Below are 18,656 nucleotides of genomic sequence, written 5' to 3' on the forward strand. Positions count from 1 at the left end.
CCCTCACCCCCCATCCCCACCCCCATCCCAACACCACCTCATTCACACTCTCAGAGCTACCATCCGCACCCCCCCCATCCCCCCTTCTTTTCATTCCGGTCATCAATTTCATCCCTGATAATCATATCTGTAATCATCCTGGACGCAAATCATCCTTAGCCTTTCTGTTATTAATGTTATGTTGTTTTTGTGGAAGCCAAGTCAATGTGATGTCTTGTTAAGTTACAGTATGTGTTTATGTAATGTACATCTGTTTGTCGTATGTAGTATTCATGTGCATGTCGTAGTGTTGCATTTTCTGTAATGTCAATGATGTTTGCAAAGAAAAAAAACAATAAATAAAAAAAAAACAATTGTAATTCCCCAAATGGTGGAATATCCCTTTATATAGTATTTCCACAAAACAATAAGATTTCACTTGCAAAACTGCCAATAGAACAAGAATATTTCACTTATAACAGGGTAGAGTGGGGGAAAATGCCTCCCCTTAAGCAATATGTGATATTACTGTGAAACAAAAAGCTAAATATGTGTAGAAATGCTATCCTAGTTTTGACAATGTCATGAATTATAAATGTATGTCAACCAAAAAATCACGGCTGCACAGAGGCATACCACCACAATGCGGTAATTCTAGTTGTTTGTTTGTTTGTTTGTTTGTTTACCTTTGTTCAGGTGTTCTTCAAGTTCAGGTGGACATTCATTTTTTGGAGATAAAGTTGGTGAGCTTCGATGGCCTATCCTGCAGCAGCACGGGAACAGATCCAACATTAGCCAAACACAAATGCTCAAAATCCAAGAGGATCTGGGCTTTAGTAAGGAGGAGTGGGACCGGATACAGAGGGCGGTTTACTGGGGTGAACCTGACCGACAGATTACCAGTGTAACTATGTGCACCAGTCCGGACCACTCCACTTTCATCATTAATGACTTTAAGGCCAGTTACTATGTGGGAGAGGAGCTCCACGCAACCATTGTTGCCAAGGACTGTACTGGTAGGCCAAAAAGCTATGGAGGGGATTTCTTCCAAGCAAAGGCTTATTCTAACAAATTAAATGTAATTTTATTCTATTTATTTCATATATGCTGTTCAGTTTTAATTAATTATTTTTTTATCTCTACAGTTCTGTTAAAGGAGAAATCTACATAAAGGATTTTTCACATAGATCTGTTTCTTGAGGTCACCAAGTACTGTCGGTATGAAAAAAACTAAAACAATCGGTTTTACCTAGCTCGAGTTGCTGCAGCCAACAGTTAGAGCTTCCAGGCAGCTACGGTGCTACACTCTGGGGCCATGGTCATGAGCCCCCATGGTCATGTTCAGAGTGTAGCGCTGTAGCTGCCTGGCTGCTTTAGCTGTTAGCTGCAGCAGCTCAAGCTAGGTTAGTTTTTTTTTGTACCGACAGCACCCGGTGACCTTAAGAAACAGAGATCAATGTGGCTTCAATTATATGTGCCTTTATTGCGGCACGCCTGTCATTTTTGAAACAGAAAGGGGGGTCGAGATGACCCCCCAATTTTTCCGCCTTCTAGAGTAGTCATGGAGACAGAATCACGTGAGTGTAAATGATTCAAGGCGTAAAGAGAGAAAACACAAGAAACAGTTGATCAAAAGGAGCAACAGCGGCGACATACAAAGGAGACGTTTCACATATTGTCCAACAAGAACCAAACACCTCTGTCTACAACATCAAATCCTCACGCCTCTAAACTTAAAATTGCTCCCTGTTTGTCTTCAATTCCTCCTCTAAATTATTTCTTATTGTCTGGACATTGCTTGCAGGAACCCAACACTGTAAGCATCAACACTGACTTCAAATTGTGCAGTGGCTATTCACCAGCTAACTAAAAAATATTAGAGGTGCCTAACAGTTTTGATTCTAGCATGTTCACAAGCAGATAAATAGCCATTAAAATGGCTGACCATCATGCCCTGTCACGTCAGACGTAATACTGTAGTTCCTATTAGTTATTTTCAAGAATAAAAACATCCTGAGATGGCACAATAGGTATCTAACAATCATAAACTCAGCCTATGATCATAGAATGTATAAAGCCCTAACACAGAGTACATCAGAGCAAAAGAAAAGCTCTGATCAATCTGAACAGCCAGCTGATTTAGTCATACCTTAAAACACAATGTGCAAGATACATGGATAATTACTATCAGAAACCAAAAAATGTATGTGATGTGAAGAATCTTTATACAAACTGAATATAGAGAGGGAGACCACTACTGATGCCTTGTTTGCCTGTGGTCCTTTAATTATCTGAACATCCCTAAGCACGGAGAGGGTACTGCTCCAGTCTTGATAGAGAAAGAAAGTCAAGGGACACTCGAGTGGGTGCGACTGGGGTAATTTTGTTGTGTCTAAACAGTTCTCAATGCCTCAGTATTTTGCTAGTCAACACAAGTCACAGTTGAAGGTGACAGTTGGATGGAATGGAATGTTCTACTAACTAGCCTATTTTAAATTATTGATCAGTTCATGACTCACGCACCATTATCACTGGACACCTAACAGTAGGATGATTAAGATTCAGTGTTTATTTCTAGTTACTAGTTAATTTCCTAGATTTTGTAATCTCTTGTTTGTGAGCCAACTGACATTCAGTGTGACAAGGGAGGTGCTGGATTCAAAAGTTAGCTCCTAATCTGGGAGGATGCAGAGCAGTTTGTCATCCTTTTGGCACAAATTAATCCCTGCCTTTAATTCAATTGACAATATCCATGGTGCATGTGGCCTATATACCCAGAGGAGAACATATTTCTATAAATAAATTAAAAGGGCTGTTCACTGACTATTTGCAAAATGTTTCCTCTTTCTTTTGGATGGTAGGCTGGTGTGTTTGGAGAGGTACTAGACCATCACAATGGCACCTACACGGCCCGGTTTACCCTGCCATGGGCGGGTGAGGCGTTTGTGGCGATCCGCCTGATTCACTCCAGTGAGGGTGTTCAAATCCTCAAGCAACACCGGGACATGGACCCTGACCGTGTCAACTTCTACGGCTTTTTTGTGGGCAAGAACAAACAGGGTGCTAAAGTGGAGGAGAAGGTGGACTGTAATGTAAAATGGGATGGGGTGGCAATATCTGGCAAGGGGAGCTGCTGCTGTGAGTACCCAGATGTCCGTACAGGGCTGATGTGGCACTGCCGTAAACCTCCAACTCTCCCCTGCAATACCCTGGTGTACTACACTCACAGTGTTTACAAGAATCACATGACAGACCTTGAGAAAGAAATCATGGACAAGTGAGTAAAAGAAATTTGGTATTTATTTTTAAAAAGGGGTAGCTTTATTGAAATTGAATATGTAGTGGGGGGGGGGGGGCTTTGCTCAACTATGCTTTGCTCCGCATCACCATCATAATTATCAGAGAGTTAATTAAGGGAAGCCCTCATTCCCATTGAAGCAGAGATTACATGGCCACAAATGAAGTTATGCTACATAGTAGAGAATTAAGTTAATTTTTTTGGTATATCTAGTTTTTAATATTTTTTCTGAAGTGTTTACAACTTAGTGTTAACTAATAATTGTTGCAAACTGGTACTACAAACAAATTTTAATGCATTCCTGGATCTACATCCTTATGCATCGCATCCTGTCAGGACTTTTATGGGCTTTTCCCAAATCACAGAAGTAACGTTGATCAATCAGGCAAGCGGTAGATAGCAGCAGAGTAGAAGACATCAGGCAAGTGTTATTTAAATAAACTCCTGGTGTACTTACAAACTTTTCAATGCCTCGTTTTATGAGTACAGAACATATTTGTACTACTGTAGAAGTTTTCGTACCATTCAGGGCATTATTAGTGGGGTAATTTACAAGATACTCTATTGGTTCCATAAGATCATCTTTATCCCACGTCGGCTGTCGGCAGGGTTGGCTGTACTTATCAAAAATGTTCACAAAAGGATTTAAATGAAAGCTCAGTCTCCCCTTTAAAATGATACCAAACATAACAAAATAAAATATTCCAATATGTCCAATATAGATTTTCAGCTAATTCAGTGTTCTGCTTGATTTATACGCATTCTTTTTTCAACCTTAGTTTACATTATGGGCCAGATGTACTAACGCTTTTGCGCCCACTTCAGGCGTATTTGTTTCGCAATGTGCGTGTAAAATCATTGCAAGGTATGTACAAACAGGCCGCAATTATATAAAAGCGCAAACTGCCTGTCGCGGGAGCTGAAAGTGGCAGATTGTGTTTGTCATGTCATGCATATGCATTCATGGGAGGATCCAGGGGAAAGTTGGAGTTTAGCGTAAAAAGATGGGAGGGGAAGAGTAAAAAGCGCCTAATTATGTATTCTGCGTATGTACAAAGACTGCTCCTGAAAGTGCACGTCTATTCTGCGCCTAAATACTTCTGCCTTGTAAAAGCAGGTGTTAATCCAAATTGCAGTTCAATGTGTCAATAAGAGAACCTTTCAAAGACAACAGCATCGCTATTTAGAGCACCAGTTTTGGTGGTGAAAGTATTTGTACTACCAAAAGCAACCTCATTGGCCTTTCGAATGTCTTACTTTCACTTTCACGTCATTCACTTAAACTTTCCTACTTGCTAGATTTGACCAATCTTCCATAGCCTACGTGCACAAGTAGTTTGAGTAGAACTACTGATCTTCATTATCTCCCTGCTTGTTTACATCTTATCATGTATGGTATTATTTCATGATTGCTAAACGTTTGATTCTTTTTAATGTTGTCATCAGTTAACTTCATTCAACTGCGCTTGTATGTAGGCGCTGCCATTCAGTTGTGGACGTTCGTAAATTGCGTTTATGGGCGGAGAAAGGCAGAGAAAGGTGCAGTTTACACTAAGGATAGAACGATTGATAAATACGACGGAAACTTGGGTCTGACAGCGTTCGCAATCTGCGGTGTGTCCATGACGCTGATAACGCTACGTTCGCAAATGTACGTACATCTGGCCCTATGTGTGATAACTCAAAACAGCTACTCTTGTCAGATAGCCATCATACATCATTGAAAAGCTGAGATTCTAAGCTTTCCAAAAGCAGGTTTACACTTCTTTGGGTTAGCCATCAGGCCTGCCTGTCTGAGAGATTCTAGTACCCTCAGCAAGTGGCTCTCCCAATCCTGGCCCTGAATCACCACATCATCTATGTATGCAGAAGCGTAAGCTTTAGGCTTTCATACCTGGTCAATAAGGCGCTGAAAGGCTGCAGGTGCTCTGCACAAATCGAAGGGCATCATTTTGTAGTGCCAAAGTCCCCTCAAATGTGGTGAAACCAGTCTTCTCCTTCAACGTCTTCGCCAATGGCACTTGCCAATATCCTTTCGCAAGCTCTAAAGTGGTGATAAAATTAGCATTTCTAAGGCCCTTTAATAATCTTGCCAACTCTGGGTAAGTAATAAATTCTGGAACTTCATTTAAATGGTTGCCGGACTCTATCATCACACTCGTTCAGCCACCTCAAATGGGCCATGTCAAGTTGCCAGAAATGTGCATTGAGATTATCTTTATGTGTGTGCCTGATTATAAAACCATAAGAGAAAAACCTGAAATGTAAGCCCAGCATCAGATGGGTAACTGGAGATAAATTCAGATTGATGACGTCATGCGGCCATGGCTTCCCATTAGTTAATGTTACGTGAAGTCGACTGAAAGAGAAATCCCATTTTTCTAATCCCATTTTTAGAATCTGTACGCTTTGATGGTCAAAATGAAAGGATCGAATTTTCGCCGTCAACAGTAACATTTACGCAACTTTTTATGCATGCTTTACTTCTATTGTTTATTGAATTTTGTTTAAAACTGTATCTTGTTAAAGTTGTGTTCTGTTTGAAGTCAGTTCCTATATACAGTATTCATTCCATGTGTACTGTTGTTGAAGACAATTGGAATAGAGTAAAAAATATGCATTATCAGTGATTATGCATAATTAGGAACAACATTTCTCTGATGCCATATTCTTTTGGTTTCCTCAGGCAACATGTGAATCGTTGGATCAATGGTGATTCACGAATGATTACAGTCCTTGCCTCTAACTCCACTCTTGGTATATTTTTCCTTTTTCTTTGGATCTGTGAATGCCATGCCAACATAAGACACATACTGTACAGTGCATACGGAAAGTATTCACAGCCCTTCACTTTTTCCACATTTTGTTATGTTTGTTATGGATTCAATTATTTATTTTTCTCATCAGTACACCCAATACTCTAACACCCCACAAAAAGCTAGTGTTTTGTAAATGTATATATAAAAAGACTGAATTATTCCATTTACATAAGTATTCACACCTTTTGTTATGTCAAAGTATACTTTATTATCCCAGAGTTTGGTCAACGTGCAGCACATTTAAGACACATAGGGTGTGTTCGAAACGGGTAAAGTTGCTGCCTTTTAAGATATCTAACTGGGGAGCAAGGCAGCAAGTGCGGTTCGAAACCGAAAAAACAAATTCTGCTGCCTTTTAAGATATCTTAGAATTCCCAAATAACGGTCATTTTTGGAGGCAGCATCGATGCACACTTCATGCTCCCTCCTACCCATAATCCCTTGTGGCAACGTCTGAAACAGCTGTGAAAGGTAAACAAACATGGCGGATGACATCGATAATGGCTGCTGAATCTGTTTAAAATGTCATTTGTGTGACCTTATTTTGCTTAGATTTGTAGATTAGAGATGAGAAATAAACAATTTACTATCTGATTATGCCAATGTTGTAACCATTAATAGTGTCTGGTCTGATATATCTGCCGGCCGTAACACTAATTTATACCGTTAGCCTGCTAGCTTACGTAAGCTAATTTAGTTTAACGTCAGGCCTTTGCTAACGTCATACCGTAGTGTTAACCAAAGATTCTAGAGTGCTACGCTCATTTTTAAAAGATGCATTTAATCCAAAGTCATGTCTAGTGAGACAGCTCTCTAGTAGGCAGCTGTCTCCCGTTTCGAACACACCCATAGGCACATACACACACACACACACACACACAATGACAATTAGGAATAAATAATTAGGTATGAACACAACTCTCAGCCTTCATCCTCTTACTCTTCAGTCAATCAGTAGCAGGCTTAAAACACATAGCCTAAGGCAACATTCCCAAATTAATTAAAAACAATAAAAGAAAAACACAGTGTTGCAAGAGTAACAATACAATTCATTTTCTTTACCTGTGATGACACTTGCCATTGAGCTCTGGTGCATCCTACTTCTATCAATGGTCCTTGAGATGCTTCTACAACTTGATTGGAGTCCACCTGTGCCTAAATGAATTCACTGGACATTATTAGGAGAGGCACAGATCTCTTTATATAAGGTCTCACAGTTGATGATGTCAGAGTGATAACCAAGCCACAAGGTCGAGAGAATTGTCCGTAGACCTGCGAGACAGGGTTGTGTGAAGACACAACATTTCTGCAGCATTTGAAGTGCCTAAGAGCACAGTAGCCTCCATCATTCTCAAATGGAAAAGTTTGGAACAACCAACAGTCTTAAATCTGGCCGCTTAGCCTAACTGAGTAATCCGGGACGAAGGGCCTTGGTCAGACAGGTAATCAAGGACCCAATGGTCACTAATGAGATATTGAGTTCCTTTGAGAAGATGAGAGAAGCATGCAGCTCAGTGCCTGGTTTCTTCCATTGGGAATTGTGGCCCAATAGTTCAGCCTTTGTTTTGTCCTTTTTTCCTCGTGGCTTTGTTTTCACTCTGACATACACCATCAACTGTGAGACCTTATTTAAAGAGATGTGTGCCTCTAACCTGACCCTAGCCAGATGAATGTCGTTCCGCTTAGCTCCGCCTAGCTTCACTCACATCCATCTGGGACCTCTTCCATTGAGAGTGATTTCTCCAACCAACTTTATGGTTTAGCCAATCAGGGGACTTGGGGGGGGAGTTTCATAGATGTGACATAGCGTAGAAGCGACTGTGAGTCTGTTATTAGCGTCACGGGTTGGCTTCGATGTGAGTGGTTGAAGTAGCACATCAATAGATGACGGACAAGTGGCTTATTCAATCATATGCAAGCATTTTTTGATTAGGCCCAGCCTTCTGAAGCAACACTTCAATGGATCGGTTCCAGATGGATGAGTGGAGCTAGGCGGAGCGAAATTCATCTGGCTATTGCCAGGTTAGTGTGCCTCTCCATGTCTAGTGAATTCATTTAGGCACAGGTGGACTCCAATCAAGTTGTAGAAGCATCTCAAGGACCATTGATAGAAGTAGGATGACCCAGACCTCAATGGCAAGTGTCATAACAAAAGGTGTGAATACTTATGTAAATGGAATATATTTCTGTCTTTTTTTATACATTTACAAAACACTCCAAACACTAGCTTTTTTGTGGGGTATTGGAGTATTGTGTGTAGAAGATTTATGAGAAAAAATAAAGAATCCATTTTATTTTAAGATGAGTCTGAAACATAACAAAATGTGGAAAAAGTGAAGCGCTGTGAATACTTTCCGTATGCACTGTATACCCACACACTATGCACACATCATATGAAAAGCCACACAACCAGTGTCTCAGTATCTTACTAAGTGCAGTTATTAGACTGATGCTAAAGGTCATGTAAGAACTGCAGAAGGGCCCAGATATATTTCACCTCTCCTCATCATACCCCCTCATACTGTCTCACCTTTAGGAGTGAGAGAGGCATGTAAACCAGGGATGCCAACGCCGATACCAGCAGGATTCTATTTGGATGATGTTTGGACATCATTTGTGTGTGCCACCCGTCATTTTAATGCAAAGGACAAAACTAAGTGTCTGAAGGACCACCACATCTACATAATGGGAGACTCCACTAGCAGACAGTGGTATGACTTCATTATCGAATCCGTGCCTAGTAAGATACATAAATATACACATACTTACATGCCAAAATGTTTTAATTCATGTATAGATACACACACTCACACCTGACATTAGCATACAAATATATACATGTGTATACACATACACTTACACACAACACAAACACACAAAAAAATAATTTCAGATCATAAATTATGGAGTGCAGTCACTACATTTGAGTATGCCTTGCTGTAGGGCCATCCGAGGTGTGCCCCATATGTGCGTTCAAAATGCCTTGAACAGAGGCGAATGTTCATAGCGAACATGTTGGTCTGAACCGATACATTTTAACAATTTTGTGGTAACATTCCATCTCAATGGTAACTGTCCATTCCATCTAACTCCCAACATGTTGCCGGAGAACTATCTACTCAAACCATTTGCCTGCAAATTTGAGGTCAGGTGGGGTGAATACGCTCTTCATTCACTGCATTCTTAAAAGGGCTTTGATCTGTTGAGTCAAGTGGCCCATTGACACCATTAGGTTTTTGACAGGACTACACTGACTTGCAAAGTGTACTGAATGTATCAAGGCAGAGACAAGACCAGAAACAGACTAATGCAGAAAGATGCAGAAAAGCTGAATGAATCTGGGATGAATGGAAAGCTACAGACTCTTTCAACAAGTAAAACACAATAATAGTAATATAAGTAAATTAATGTACTGTATATATTAAAAGTAGTATAATAATTATACAGATATATAAGTGTGGAGTCTTGTGAAATGTGTGTGAGTTTTGAGAATTTGACAACAGTAAAGTTTGAAGGACACTTTGAATCTGCGGTTTAGTCAGAGTTTTTAGTATGTTGGTCTCAAGGGGCGATGTCAACCCATCCCATAACCACTCTTTTTTTTAAGTATATTTTTTGGCTTTATTTCTATAGGACAGTGAAGAGTAAGACAAGAAGTAAGTGGGAGAGAGAGATGGGGTGGGACCGGGATATGATCACAGGTCGGATTCGAACCGGGGTCCTCGTGGGCACTTGGACCCGTATATGGTATGAGCGCTGTAGCCTGTTGTGCCACAGCGCCCCCCCATTACCACTCATTTGATGTATAGCGCCACCTAGTCAAAAATAAAAAAGCAATACAATACGGTACCTTTTCATTTTACTATATTTCCAATTTCTTAGTGACCCTAAACTTGAAAGTATGAAATATTGATGGTCAGCAACAACCATCAAAATGTAAAAAAAAAAAACTATTATGTGGTAACGCAATCTAATTCAAAGATGGCCTAATTGCAGGTATTTCAGTTTAAGGTACACTATGCAAGATTTTCACCTTGAAGCCAATTTGATGGTAAACAAACTTGTAATAGGGGAATCGTTCACCTTGCATAGCCATACAGCATAGCCATAGTGAGTCGCTAACGAGACATAGAGTTTGACCTGCCAATACTGATTTTAGCCGATTCCGATTTCATATTTCATTTCTTCTAACCACTTTAGGGGGAGAATATTTATGCAATTGATTATTTTGCATTATATATTTTTAATTAATTAACATTACTTTGTAGCAATCTGCTTTCACTTTGACATTAAAGTGAAAGCAGATTATTAAAAAATAATATTACAATTATTATTATTAAATAATAATGTATATCATGGAGCTGAAGTGAATATCATTATGTTGTATATCAAATATCTAGCTAAAGAATGGTTGTTAGACGCTTTCCTTTAGTCTCAAAGAACTCACACTACTAACATTAGATTATCCAACACACTGTTTGTTTCTTCCTGACAGCTCTAAGGCGCATGAACCAACACACCATTGAGAATAATGGGCCCCATATGGCTGTGGACGTGGAGAACAATATCGACCTACACTACCGCTCGCATGGCACCCCCCGCATCAGCGTTGCTCGGCAGATTATGGCGGATTTGCACTACATTAGTAACGAGATAGACGACATGGCTGGTGGACCACACACTGTTATTGTCTTCAACGTTTTTGCTCACTTCACCACCTTCCCTCTTTCCTACTTTGCCTACCGGGTTTCCCAGATCCGGCGCGCGGTCGTGGCACTGTTGAGACGTGCGCCGGAGACTAAGGTCATCATGAAGACAGCCAACACAGGGCACAAGGTGATTTCTCTGAGCCATTTTCTCTTACGTGTGGCAGAATGCAGGGAGTAGCTTAGACTCACATGAGTGTGTCTGTGTGTGTTTGGATCCTTTTATTTATCTGTCCGTGTTTGTGTTTGAGTTTTCAGGTCCTCAATCTTAAAATTTAATTTAAACATTATTAATTTGGTATTAAAGGCTTGAGACTGAACATAATTAATCAAATGTTCAACATCATTACGGTTCTGGAAAATGAGCTTTAAAATAACAGGTCAACTTTTGGGGACACCCTTCTCACCCTTCGCTAGAAGTGGGATAAACCAGTTACACCATACCAATAGCTAAAAGGGAGCTATAGACGAACAGTGTCAGACTGGGTGATTGTACATACAGAGAAGAGAAGGGTGTCTACTTACCTAACTCTGGGGTAGATGCAAATAAGTTTATTTCCCAAAAAGTTCCTTTAACATTCCTTATCTTAAAGGTAGGATGTGATGCTGGATTACATTTGCAGGATCACATTTGCAGGATCCCATTTGTTTATGTTTTTAAGCAGATGCTTTTGTCTACATTATATTTGAACCAAAGACCCAACAAAACACCGGAGGTGTTAGCTCACCCATTCTTTCAGTGCTCTCCAAAAAACTTGGTTAGTTTTCTTATGTTTTTTTACAGAGTAATTCAAGAACAGAGAGCTGTATCATACGGAAGCGTATTAGGCCCACATGAAGAGAAAATATTTTTGAAAATTCCGAGATAAAAGTCAACATTTTTGAGATAAAAGTCAAAATTTTCGAGAAACTAAGTCAGAAATAATTTCTGAGATTGAAGTCAGAATTTCTGAGAACAAAAGTCAAAAAAGTCAGAAATTATTTCTGAGATTAAAGTCAGAATTTCTGACTTTAATCTCAGAAATAATTTCTGACTTTGTTACTCGAAAATTCTGACTTTGATTCTCTCAAATTTTGACTTTTATCTTGGAATTTTCAAAAATATTTTCTCTTCATGTGGCCCTAGTACGCTTCCGTAGTATCATGAAGAGATATTGGCTGAATGTGACTAAAAGTGTTACACATTAGAAATGGCTTCAAAAGGCTTTACAGCTTAAAAATGCTTTCTGGAGAGGCTAAGGGCCCTATCATGACATTCTAAAGTCCATCGTCACTCGTCAAAAGTCTCTTCAAATTTAGTAGGATGTCCACTTCACATTGGGAGGGGTTTCGTTATCAAACGTGGAGCGCATGGCGCAACAAGGTGTTCTTAGGTTTTTTAATCAGTCATATGGGTGTGTTTGGGGCGTAACATCATTTAAAGCAATGAGAATGACATCTGTTATTCCCTTTAACGGTGCAAAGCGCGATATGTCAAATAAATGCATCGGTATTTTGGCATTCAACGGCGCATTTGAAGGAGGCTGCTTGCAAGACCGTATAAAATAGTCATTCTTAAACCATGCTTTACTAAAACCTAGCATAGCCTTCACGCATTTGCACTCGTCTATTATTTGAACTCATTGGCAAAGTGAAACTAACTTCACCAAGGTGTCAGTCAACGAAGACAGTTATATGCAGTTACGTTCACTATTGACTGACAATGGGTTACCATCGAAAACATAGGCTGGAAAAAGCCTAATATTGCTCAAATGACTGAATAAAACAAAATTTATCCTGCAGAGGAGTTGCTTATATCTCGTGACAATGCGTCTTCAGCTGTGCTCCATACATGTCTCTTGCCTCTCCCCTAATCACTTTTAACCGTCATTACCAATTTGCAAATGATGGTGAATAACTACTCATCATGAGATGTACAGTATTTCGTAATATCTTTATTCTAATTATGTTTCCCATTGTAATTGTGCAATTTGTAATGCTTTGCATGGACGTGCGCTGGTGTGCGTTCATTAATGATAGAAGGATGGTGCGTGCACCTGCCAATATGACTGTTGACATGCGCTCTTAAAATAGCATATGAACAACTCGCCATTGACTTCTGACCAGGTTTAGGTGGTGTACCATAGCGATTTTTTGACAAAAAAAAACGAAATATTAAAAACGAGTTTTACGCCATTCGCTGGTGTGCAAAATCAGCCCTAAGCCTAAATGTGAAGCCATGAGGGGTTGCTAGATAGGCACCTAATTGATGCGCTTATAGCCACTTGCGTTACTTGTCTAGTGTTATTTATTGCTCTCACCACGTTCAATGTCCAATAATCTATACAATGTCCATGCATCCTCAGATTGTCTGTTGTTACAAAACTACAACAAAGTATCGCCAGGTATGGCCTGCCACAGCAAAACGGTCAAAAGACTATGTGTGCTCCCCCTCTGTCAAACAACACCTGCACAAAGGTTCCCCCATATATGGCTGTGCACACATACATAACACAGTGACATCTGTGGACCAATTAAACATTTCAAAATGAGACCAAAATGACTTCTACACTTACAATCGCTTACTGTACCTTTAAATGTGCAGTTTGTGATTAGAATCTGATACACTGTTTGTCAAATTCAGTCCTCAAGCTATCTGTCTGTGTTCATACATGGTCCTGGCTCTGTGGTGGCTTAGACCACCACACACTGAGCCAATCAACATGCTGTTTCAAATGCACAGAAAGGAGAGGTGTAACATGATAGGTTGGTGAGCTCAAATATCCATCCATGTGTGTATGTGTTTTGCAGGATTTCTATCGCAGTGACTGGCTATCTATGCAGCTTGATCGAGTCCTGCGAGAAACCTTCAATGGCGTTGGAGTCTATATCCTGGATGTGTGGCAGATGACCGCCTGTCACCATAACACAGAGGACATCCATCCTGGTCCAGTGATCATCAAAAATGAAGTTGACATTCTTCTCTCTTTTATCTGCCCCACATAAGGAGGATGTTTCTCCTGGCCACTGCCCTCTCTGTGTCTGCCCCACATAAGGAGGATGTTTCTCCTGGCCACTGCCCTCTCTGTGTCTGCCCACTGTGGTTATGTTCAGATTGCCCCCCCCAATCAAATGTTGTTGTATATACATCGCAAATTATGGTCGACTTAAAACTACTATTGTCCTAATAGCACCGCTAGTGACATAGCAAGAGGCTAACAGCCATTTAACTAGACTGCATTTCCGGCGGGAACTGCGAAAGTGTGCTTGCCCTGGTCCGGTCACCAACGTGAGCAGACAGTGGCATACGTTATGCTGAACCTGGCTTGATCCAGGCATTGTAACAGTGCCTTTCAGTGTTGGAGCAGTGGCAATATCTCAAAAGCTCTAGGAGAGGGCTATTCAACTATTGGCTTGCGGGTTGAATGTGGTTCGTTGGATTTTACCTTTGGCCTGCCTTCGAATTTAGCTTCTATGACTGAGATCAGATCAATAAAATAAAATGAAAGCAGTGATTGGCTGCAAAAATAAATAATGTCACGCGTCTTGCGCCTCTCAAACTGGGTTATCAGGTAACCTACAGAGGAATTGAAATTATGAAATATGACCAAGGCATTAAAAAGCTGCTTGTTTGTCAGGATACTTTTTCACTGATTTATTTGTAAAAATATGAGCTATGAGTGTGAATGTTATATATTCCATCCCACAAATTATGTTTTACTGGTTTATTTGACAAATAATCTATATGGATTTGCTCTATAAAGACCTTATGTCTGTTTGGGATTGTTTTGTGAGCCTGGGGTTGTTTTGAGAGCCTATTGATGTAGCCTATCTCAGATGTATCTCAGAATAAAGGAATACTTCATATTACTCTAAACCACCGTCTGTAAATCAACTGTATACTACTGTCTACATTACACTATATTTCTTGACCTGTCTCTGTATATTTCATCACCTTTCTATACTTTGCCTCACTATGCAACACAGCTCAGATCTTTGGTTGCTATGGAGGCCAATCGTTCTAAATGGATGGTTGCTATGGCCAAAGGCCAGTTCTATTACTGCCACAAGCATCTCATATCAAATGACCATGGCATTACGCTAAACAACATAAATCCCAATTAGCAACATACATCTCCTCCCTTTAGCTAGCCACACAAGAAATTAATGATACTAAATCTCTGCTTAGCATGCTTCTCTGCTTAGCATTTTAATAACAGAAGGGGCACATTTATGTTGACCACTACAACATGACTCATTATGTCTGTAACTCTATAAAACACTTACTTTCATAAAGGAAGCACACCATCCAGCACATACACATGGAAACCGATATTTTAGGTACTTGGCCACGAACTCAAAACGTGTCTCTCTGAAGCTCTGTTCTAGAATCTTTGCTCTGAAGGCTGCGTTGCTAGGCAACATCAAATAAACAAAATGAGAGTCTTTTCAAGGTCTTGAAAGTGTACGTGTGATTACGAATGGATGTGTGTGGTTTGCAATTAGAATAAACAAGAAATAACATTTCCAATAATTTCCCATGATAAATTACATAATATTTGCACCTTCCTTACTTGTGAAGCTCACACGCATTTAGTGAAATGTAATACAACGTTGCCACCTAGCGTTCAGTAGGCTATTTAAGATTAACGTGGCATTTCCTGCTTATTCTTTCGTCAACTCCATGCTTTTAGGAAAACAATCTTTTTTATCATAGTTCCCTCTTCAATGAGCGATTACCAGCTCGTTTTTGTAACAGAGATAGCTGTTTATTGTCCCTAGGTTTACAGAAACACCTATTCATATTAATACGTATGTAGTGCTGCTGACCACTGTTCATTACATGGCCCAGAATGCCTTGCATGTCTTTACAACAAAACAACACAGTAAAAACTAAATGCCTGTAAACATGCATTTACATACTTGTAACATTTTAATAATACTCTCCCATCATGATATTTAACAATAATGAAAAAATAATCTGAATACCGTCAATGTGAAAATAACTGTACTACATCAGCAATAAATAGCTAATGTTCTCCTTACCATTTTAATTCATATGTCCATACTATCCCATGGCTGAGCAAGGATTTCATGATTGGGCAAGACTGCCACAGAGACATTGTGTATACTTGGAAGGCATTGTGATAGAAGTGCAAATGTGAAAGGTGATAGTTACCAAATACTTGTGGGTGGTTTGCCAAATGCTGGAAATTTTTGGAATATTTCTTTTTTTTTTTTTTTTTTTTTTTAGCTTTAGCTTTTTCACCCTCACATTGGAGTCCCCAGTTCATATACAAAAATATGTGAGTGTTCCTGAGATATGGACGACTTCCTGTTTTGGAGCTTCGCCGCCGTTTGGCTGTGACGGGCAAACGTTTTCGAAAATCAAAAATCCTTCTGGTAACTTTTGTGAGGCTTGGTCCAAGGATAATGTACGTCAAGTTTCGTGGCGTTCGGACCACATTTGTGACCTGTGAAAATTTAGTTTTGCTTTCTGTTCAATCCAATATGGCGGACGAACGACACGCTCACCTGACGTCATCTTCGCAAGCAACTTACACCGGTACTGACCGGACATTTTAAAGTTGGAATGGTGTCTCTGTCTCAAAGGGCCTAGGCGCTAGAGCTGACAAAAAATTAGGGAGATGGGAAAAATAATAATAAAACTTAAGAAGAACAATAAGTGTGTTGCTTTGCAAGCACACTTAATTAACGTTAGCTATTTCATTACATTACTAGGCCCTCTCATAAACAGACGCAATCTCTGTGGACAGCCCAGGCTCCAAAAATGGCAACATAAACAACCTGGGCAAACCTAGCCCATAAAAACATAACAAACTGTTCCAGCAAATCACAGATGAGATGCGCGTTTAGGAGAGTTTCAATTGCACGGGAGGGAGGGGTTGGAAGTAGGGAGCTAGCTCTCTGTTTTGTTTGAAAGTCAACAGAAGTGGCGTTACCCAGCATCACTTAGAGCACCTTTAACTCAGAGTAATTGGTAAACCTCCTACAACAAGAGCCCTATGGCATTGTTTTGTATGGTGAATGAAACCACACAGCTCTTCTATTACCCCTTACTCTGAGTAAACTTACCCAGGTTTGTCACTAAACCATGTACTTGAAATCCCCCCTCTAGGCTCCGAGATCTGTACACAAAAACAATTGGTGCTACCAGCCACTCAAAACCAAGATAAATAGCGTTCCAATCCATCACTGACAAGATGCGAGTTTAGGAAAATTTAAATTGCATTGGAGGGTGGGGGAGGGAGTAGCGAGCTAGCTCTCTGTTTTGGTTCAACGTCAACAGAAGTGACGTTACTCCCGCAATCGCTGATACAACCTTTAACTTTTTCACAATCCAGAAAAATAACAGGTAGCCAATGTTATGAATGAAATGTGCTGTTTTGGAAGCAATTCGTAGCATGAACGACTTTAGCGTTAGTTATGCGATATTCCCCGATCCAATAGAGACGTGCTCAAGAGGTGAATCCCCTGGGCGCCCCTCCTCCTTTCCCTTCTAAACTCCTGTGTGTGAGACCTTCTCAGCAGCAAGCACGGGCGCCTGAAAAGTAGCCCATATAGGGCCGCCCACTCCCCACATGATGGACGTGCAAATGTAGCCTGGGTGTTCCCATGCTGCCTTGCGCGCGATTTGATTCACGCTGCTAAGGCAGCCGGGAGACCATGGAGCAAATTTTTTCGCCTGAGATAGGGAACCAATCACAGAACATGGGGGAAAGCAAGACGATGATGAGCTATGCACAGACGCATTTGATAGACATCCGTGGCACCCAATAAACAGATCTGGGCATTTTTTTCAAATACGAGAAAATGAACGTTTGGTTCCCAGACCACGTCTCATTGAGAAGTGGTGGCGCTAGCCAGGCTAGTGCAAATGAGCATTAGAAAACTGATTAGTGCAAATGAAAGCTAATTAAAGAAGCCCTATGCAACAATTTTAGCAAAAATGACCTTAATTATGCAGGTTGAGAGTCGTTCTGATGGTTCTACAACACTTTCTGGGTTGTTTGGTGGGTGCTTCGTCTCCCTCTATCGTTTCTCTACGGAAAAACCGAATATGCAACTTTCTGAACCCGGACCGGTTAAATTCGGATGTAACTCGGCGGAAGTATCCAATCGCGCCTCGAAAATGTAGTCAGATTGTAGTGTCTAAGAAGACTGCAAAACGGACACCAACTTGGCTTTGTTGCTGTTGAAATTTTAAGTAGCCTACCCTTGGGTGAACTTCGTTTTTGTAATGTAGTTTGATAGTCTCTTGAGCAATATGTTTGCTCGACCGTTTTATTGTGAGCCCTGTATGTGTTTAGCTTGGTTTCTTGATCGCTAGCTTGCTAGCTAGTGGGGGTTTAGCGTAGCACGAAGCTGCAGGGGGAGCTATGTTGTGAAAAATGCGAGCCCAAATCCGGCGAAAACCCAGAAACAGCGAAGGAATAACCAGACCTGCATAGGGCTTCTTTAATAAGCGATTTTTTTAAAGTGCTTGTGCCGTCCCCCATGTGTTATGAAAAAATGCCACCCCAGGTAGCTGCCCGCTTTGCCAATGCCCAAAACCACTACTGCCTATCTTACACCCAACATAGTGAAGATTTTGTGATGAAGTGCTGAAGTTCACAAGTTATCAAATTAACATTGCACACCCATGGCCATGTCAATTAAAAACATAGGTGTGGTCAGGCACATGGTCAAAAAAGTAATTTGATTTGTTTTTAATTATGCACAGAAATAAAGTTAAATAGTTTTTTTCACCATTCATTGTGTCCATATCATGATGTGTGTGTGTGTACAGTATTTACAGTATTTGCCTGTGTGCGTGTGTTTGTTTGTTTGTTTGAACAACAATAATATGTTATT

At 40.3% G+C, this 18,656-nt stretch overlaps 1 protein-coding gene across 1 annotated transcript; it reads left to right on the forward strand.

Annotated features, from left to right (window-relative positions):
* The first annotated feature begins 577 nt into the window (after positions 1-577).
* Positions 578-14,132, forward strand: LOC125294087 (NXPE family member 3-like). Its single transcript, XM_048242433.1, has 6 exons — positions 578-1,057; positions 2,841-3,256; positions 5,964-6,034; positions 8,633-8,836; positions 10,592-10,932; positions 13,593-14,132. The coding sequence occupies exons 1-6, from the start codon at positions 785-787 to the stop codon at positions 13,785-13,787; spliced, it is 1,500 nt and encodes a 499-aa protein (XP_048098390.1). The 5' UTR covers positions 578-784; the 3' UTR covers positions 13,788-14,132.
* The last annotated feature ends 4,524 nt before the right edge of the window (positions 14,133-18,656 follow it).

This window comes from Alosa alosa, chromosome 5 (genome assembly GCF_017589495.1).
Source record: "Alosa alosa isolate M-15738 ecotype Scorff River chromosome 5, AALO_Geno_1.1, whole genome shotgun sequence".
Classification (NCBI taxonomy): Eukaryota; Metazoa; Chordata; class Actinopteri; order Clupeiformes; family Clupeidae; genus Alosa; species Alosa alosa.